Source organism: Elaeis guineensis, chromosome 15, assembly GCF_000442705.2.
Source record: "Elaeis guineensis isolate ETL-2024a chromosome 15, EG11, whole genome shotgun sequence".
Lineage (NCBI taxonomy): Eukaryota > Viridiplantae > Streptophyta > Magnoliopsida > Arecales > Arecaceae > Elaeis > Elaeis guineensis.
Genome location: NC_026007.2, coordinates 63,930,453 through 63,937,439, shown reverse-complemented (window position 1 = coordinate 63,937,439; position 6,987 = coordinate 63,930,453). Strand labels below are relative to the sequence as shown.

At 37.3% G+C, this 6,987-nt stretch overlaps 1 protein-coding gene across 1 annotated transcript; it reads right to left on the bottom strand.

Moving 5' to 3' along the window:
* Positions 1-371: 371 nt before the first annotated feature.
* Positions 372-6,667, bottom strand: LOC105058226 (mitochondrial phosphate carrier protein 3, mitochondrial). Its single transcript, XM_010941093.4, has 6 exons — positions 6,038-6,667; positions 3,721-4,082; positions 3,576-3,619; positions 914-1,128; positions 683-807; positions 372-584 (listed from the first exon to the last, which is right to left on the bottom strand). Exons 1-6 carry the CDS (start codon positions 6,335-6,337, stop codon positions 512-514), a joined length of 1,119 nt encoding a protein of 372 aa, XP_010939395.1. The 5' UTR covers positions 6,338-6,667; the 3' UTR covers positions 372-511.
* Positions 6,668-6,987: the final 320 nt, after the last annotated feature.

Below are 6,987 nucleotides of genomic sequence, written 5' to 3'. Positions count from 1 at the left end.
CCTCTTCCTCTTCTCGCCATAGTCTTCGAAGGCTTGAAGCAATCAGAGAAGATGGAGAAACAGTCGAATAAGGTGAAAAATCTCTTTGATTTGCTTCTCTGTCTGATTTGATTTCTATTTTGATTTCTGATTCTTCGACTTCTAAAAATGGTGAATAACCATCATCGAAATTTATCTTTTCCGACTCGACGGTATCGGATGATCCCTCAAGTTGCACGATTCAACCGACGGACTCGCGATTCAGATGCGATTCTTCTTATTTTTTGATTCACCATTCCGGTTCGACTCGGTCTTGTGAATCATCGCGAATCATACGAGTCAACTCCCGACTCGTATGATTCTAACAAAATACGAGTCTAACAACAGAGCTCGCAGGGCAAAGGGATGCGATCAAAACCCCCCAAAAATATCAAAACAAGCGATGTAGTTGCTTCAAGACAAATAATACACTGCCGTTCAAAATGGACAAATTAATGTCACAAATCTGTTATTATTTGTATCCATTAGAAAATCATGCACAAGCTTTCAGCTGTGCAATCCCTGGGGCGGGGGCTGCAGCAGGAGCGACTCCACCTGTGGTTGGCCTGCAAAAGATTCAAATTATTAGGAATTGATCTTTAATAATATAGTACTGCTGCATATCTTACAATGAGGACGCTATAAGTTTGCAAGAGGTGCTTACAGGCCAAACATGACTTTGAATGCATCATAAATTCCCCATTGTGCTCCAGTCAGCGTACCAATCATAACAATACGAAGAGGAAGCCCACGGGTGAAAAGACCCCACATCCCAAGCTTCTTCACAGCCTAATCAATCAAGAGAACAATAATAAAAAAAACAAATACAAAAAAAAAAAAATATAGTGGATCAACATTATGCATGATAAATAAGAACTAACTGTGCAAGACTTACATCACCAACGGTGGCACCCTTAGCATTGTTAAGAAACGAGACAAGATTGTCCGCCGGGTGTGAGACAAGAGCACAGAAGACCCCAGCGATGTACCCTCCAGCAAAGCTCACTCCTAGCTGTAGTGTCTTGCTACACTCGTCCTTTGGAGTGGGAATTGAATATTTGTAGAGAAGCTCAACAATAGTTTCAAAAGAAGCAAATTTCATCATAGTATCTGCATATGCAATTCAATTACAAATGTCTCAAATCAGTTGCCCATATACCCTCGCTGTGAATGACAAGCATCATTAGCATTTGAATAAACGAAAGGAAACAAAGCAATGGCCTTCCTTTTATTCTTTTATATTGGCATATAAACAATAAATACACATTTTAATTCCAAAAGTAGGGATAGTGCATCTTGATACAAACTGAGACAGGCGAGGAACATCTTACTAACATAAATATATTAGATACGCCCTGTTTTAGTTGACAATAAACAGATGGGAAGAGTGCCCATCATGAAAAAAAAAAAAATAGAAGCATCTCAGGTAATGCAGGGCATATGCACGGTCAAAAAAAAAAATAAAAATAGATAAAAGAGATGAAAAAAAAAATAGTGGTCAAAAGATTGGCACACCTGAGTGGTTAATAGTATTTTAGCCACTTCATTGGAGTTCAACTCCATGCAAAATCAAGCGAAGAAGTCCCAAGCAAAGAGGATTATTTGCTAATATGCACATTTCAAATCTTGCAACCACAAACAGATTCCAACAAGAACTACATGCACAAGAAATGAAACATAGGTTGCAACAAAACGGTGAAAAACGAAGGCAAAATTTGTAGCTAGTTCACAATGCATTAGCATTCCTGCTGAGCTTTGCAAGACATTTAAGATGGTGAAGGATATGTGCAAACATATGAAGGCTAAAATCAGTAAAGACCTTAAAAGTCACAATACTTTGAGACATCATGCAAACCCTCAAGCTTATCGAACGAAACAACCATCACAAGTTTGGCAAGCAAATCAGATGTCCATCAACCAAAAAAGTAAAAAATTGTCAGCCATAATAAGAACCATTTTGTTTTTCTGCAAAATAAGGGGCAACTGAAATAAGATTAATAACACCAGTACTTGCATGGAGAGTGGGCTGAGAATGCATCAAAGTTGAATGGGTACACCACTTCGTTGGAGTGCAACTCCATTTAAAATCAAACAGGAGAAGACTCAAGAGGAGAGGATAATTTGATATATGCACACATAAAATCTTGACAGTCATGTACAGATTTCAAGAAGAACTATGTGCATCAATATAGAGGTAGATTGCAACAAGTAGAGGGGACAAAAGGAATCCAAAAAGGGAAAAAGTCATAGGTATGTGTATAAACTATGCAAAAGGCCTTTGACCATGAAGTTCAAAGGAAACTTGTCATCTACATAAATACATACATACATGCATGTGCGTGTGCCCATAGCAACATAACTCTTGAATGTTCCCTTGCTTGCGAAAAAGGGCTATCCTAAAGTGCTTAGCAAATTTGCCCTCACAAACAAGTGCACACTTGAAAGGACATGCATGCAAATCAAGGTTCACAAGAAAGAAAGGCTCGAATCCAATTGTCAGCTGACTTATGAGCCAAATTTTCTCATTGCTCTCAGTGAGAATGTGATTTACCTCGGTATCAGTTTTTTTTTTCATAGTTTGCGCTTGCACAAAAGAAAAGAGCGAGTTAAACTGTCTATACGACACAAAGGAGAAAGAAGAGAGTAATAGAATCCTTTCAACCGCTGTGGATGCACATCCTGAATGATGCTAGTTACAACATCTTTCCTTCTCTACCCTTATGTACAACTGATAAGCTAAAGTCTTCATCAGACATCCATGCATACCTCATATGAAAGTGATTTACATTAATAAAGAAATTTCTTTAAAAGCAACTGATATAGGAAAAGCTAAAACTTGCTTCGGTCATGCATTTAGTGTGGAAGCTAACAATCCTTGCAGCGACACGGGATAAAGAAAAAGGCAAATGAAAATCAGCTCAGTTACCGAAGGAATTGTATTCCAGTGCTTAAAATTCTAAAGCAGCATTTGATATGGGGATATATTCCAGTGAATATCAAAGCAACAATTAGAAAACCTATGAAACTAGAATATTAAAGAAAAAAAATCCATACCATGTGTGTGTTTTTAAAATGTATTTTGTCTTGAATATAGTTGATCTTAAGATATGTAGAACCATATTCGTAAAAAAACACAGAACAACAAAAAAACATTCTCATTTGAAATAACACATTCATGGAAAACAACACAATCATGGAAAATGTGCGCTTGAGCATATAAGATATACTCCTATGGTAAATTACATGTAATGCCTTAACAATCCTTTTAAACTAATCAGTTAAATCAGTTTTAAAGCATCTAAATTACTCTTGTCAAGTTGACCAGCTTAACTAGTCAGCATTTCAATAGTCGAAAAAACTAAGAACTACACATACATCTAAGCTTTTACAATTATGCAAGTAATGCCAGACATCAGCACTTCACAAACTGCATAAAAAACATGGCTTGCACATATAATGGAATCAAGCAGAACAAAAAGAAAAAAGGAAAAAAAAAAAAAAAAAGAAGATATAGTAAAGCAGCATCTGTAAATGGAAAAAAAGGAAGATCTTCTTACATGGAATCTGACGCCCCCAAAGTGGAACCAATCCTTTATACAATCTGCATTTCAGCACATCGAGATAAGAAAAGTTACAATTAAAAAAAAAAAAAAAGACCAATCAACAAAAAAATTGACAAGCAGGAGTAAGAAAAGGTCATACCCCAGATAACCTTCAGATTTGACAAACTTCGGAAATCCATCACTCAAACCCCTAGCGAACCCTTGCTGTGTCTGGACTCTCACCTTCACTGCCTCCATGGGGCAGAGAGCAACATCAGCGATCGCTTCTGCCGAAGCAGACCCAGCAAGGTAGATCAGGGTCTTGTACTTGGCAGCATACTCAGGTCCAGCAATATCTGAGTAGTACTTCTTGAAGAACTCATAGAACCCAAGTTTACATGCCCCCTGGGCACCGTAACCAAGTAGGGTTGGCACCCAGCCCCTGTAGAAACCTCTCAACCCCTGCTCTCTAAGCAAGACACCAAATCCTGATGTGGCGCTTTTGTACTTAGCTGGGTCAATCTGAAAAACCCAACAAAAACTCAATGTCACGTGGATCAATCTATAAACACCAAATTGAAATGAACCTCATCCTTCATAGGAAAGAAAAGAAAAGAAAAGAAAAGAAAAGAAATCATCCATCTACATCGATGGAAGGCAATATTTAATATAGGCAACTACATTCACATCAAAGCACACATGTCAGAAACCCAATAGTAAAGGTCAAAACACAATTTTAAAATGTGACACTAGTTAGCAAACAAAATAAATTATTCAGCCACTCGTCAAGGAAAATTCCAAATTCCAAATAACCTTACAGATCAATAAGTGATATTATCCATAAATGGGACAAACGAATGAGGCACATTAAAAAGAGAAACTTCTCAATAACCTTAAGAAATAAAAAGCTTCATATGGATCTAATGTCCTATCAAATGCACATACCACAAGTCCGAGAGCCAATGTCAAAACACAATTCTAAAGAGACCATACCAACACATTCATCTACTAATAAATAAGAAATTTCAAAATACCAACAACTGTAGGTATCAACAGGCAAGATAATCCTACAAATGGAACCAACAAAAGATGTAATAAAGGCAAAGAACTTCCAACAAATCAAAAGCATGATTCGAATCTTAACTCCAGGAAGTAATTTCAAATTTATTCCAAACCAAAGCAGACAACGATCAGGGTAAATCAATCAATAAGTGCAGATCCATAAAGCCATAACCATAGAGTACAGGTTTCAGATCTACCATTTTAGATTTTTTTTTTTTAATTTAAAGAAACCACAAGCAAGAACAGATCAGCAAAGACATAACATATTTCCAACACCATATTGAATAGCAATCGGTCAAATGAAAGAAAATAAGAAAATCGATGTTTCTGGATGTAGATCCAGACCTCCAAAGGGCCAGGCCTCGAGCTCATCTATTCTAAAAACTCGTTTGGTTCATGAGAAGAACTTTTCTCTTAAAGAAGTAACTTTTCAGAAAGTTAGAAAATTATTTTCTGAAAATAGACTAATAGTATATTTGGTTGATTATGAGAAAATTATTTATTACAAAGTAGTTTATGTTTGATTCAACATTTATTTTTCTGAAAAAATTATATAAAATATCTATTACATCCTTCGTAGATATAAGATCATATCTTTTTACTCCTAAATTTTATATAAATATAAATATTATATATTATTGATATAAATATAATATTAATATATTATAATATAATATTAGACCATAATAATTTATTATATTAATATAATACTAATATATATTAATATTATATTAATATCATATTAATATTTTAATATAATAATTTTTTAATATAGATATAAATATAATATAATTTTAATATTAATATATTAATATTAGTATTATATTAATATTAATAAAAAATACTATATTATTGTAGATATTAAAATAATATTAAAAAATAATAAATATTATAATATTAATATTAATATTATATTTATATAAATATTATGATAATATTAATATAATATTATATCACTATTCAGTATTTTATTCTAACCATCTATTGATATTTTGTAAAATTTTAATCGTGAATCTTAAAAAGATATTTTAAGAAAGAAAAAAGTATCATCACTTTTTATCTTACGAAAAGTTTCAAAATTTACCTCCCTCGTGAGTCTTCACTTTCTATGAAATATGAGCAGTGATTTTTCATAAATTTTTTTTTTCACTATCTGTTATTCTAAAACTCCAACCAAATAAGAGGTCCACCTCCACTTCTTAGGAAGTACCTCTTTTTCTCTGCACTTGGCCGTCAACCAAAGTTCAAATGAAGAAAAATGGGAAAACCTCCGTATGCAACGCAGAACTAACGAAAGAGGATCGATAAAAAGAAATCAGCAATCCAACAAGAATCCCTTAAGAATCCCAAAGAAATGGAATATCAAGCTCCAATATCCGGATCAAAGAGGCCCCAAGAAAATAGATCGTGCTCACCTGCATGTTGCACTTGAGGACATCGAGCGGCGTGATGGCCGTATGGGTGAGCCCACAGCTGGCGATCCCGCCGGCGGTGCAGACGGCGTAGTACGCCGGCGAGTACAGCGCGATCTCCCTGGGCTCGCTCGGGGCCTGGATGAGGAACGATCCCTGCGATCCGCCGCCAATCGACGGCGGAGGCGCTGGCGACTCAGGGTTCCGGCTCAAGACCCTCTCGAGGGCGAGGCTCCTGGTGGCCGACGAGGAGTAGAGGAAATTCGGAAGAAGCGATTGGCGAGACTTCTCAGAGAGATCCATCACTAGGGAGTCTTTGGAAGAGGGGAACAAGGCTCGAACGTTGGAGTTAGGGCGCGGACCGATGGCGTTCTGCCCCACTCTCGCGTGCGTGCGTGCGAACGGACAGCCAAGGCCAATGGCGCGCGCTCAGGGCTATTGCTATTCATAGAAGAACAGGGAATAAAATGCCCCTCGCTTACCACAAAATAATTGGTAACACCAGCGACGTGCCTCTAGTAACGTAACACCGCATGGCATTTCTGTGATTGTGACAGTTCAGCGATGGCATTTTCGGACCATCGTTATGTGCGGAGCAAGCGTTGGAAGCTCCCTGGGGCCTTCGCCTCCTTCCTCCCTCACAAACGAATACCGGATATCCAACGCATGACGTGACGAATCAGGGTTAGCGCCTGCTTAACGGCCACAGGTCACGTGCTCAGATAGTGGGCCCCACAATGGGAAAGTTCTCCCAGCAAAATGGCCTCCTTCCTCATTGGCGGAAGAGAACGCGGAGTCGCTCAGGCAATTGGACGGTGTAGATCCCGCGGTGTAGCCTTGACCGATTCTGTTATCATATGAGCATTTTCGCAAGGGACCCACAAATTTTCTTGCTATAAAATTTAATTTGGCTCGTGTTACCGGTGGAATAATTGACCCGTCTCGTGTTCGTC

Bases quoted from the DNA above. Each gene is read 5' to 3' on its own strand.
- LOC105058226 (XM_010941093.4), bottom strand. From the start codon at position 6,337: ATGGATCTCTCTGAGAAGTCTCGCCAATCGCTTCTTCCGAATTTCCTC. The intron at 3,620-3,720 runs GTATGACCTTTT...GCTGAAATGCAG, and splicing joins AAATCTGAAGGTTATCTGGG to ATTGTATAAAGGATTGGTTC. The intron at 808-913 runs GTAAGTCTTGCA...TTGATTGATTAG, and splicing joins AGGGTGCCACCGTTGGTGAT to GCTGTGAAGAAGCTTGGGAT.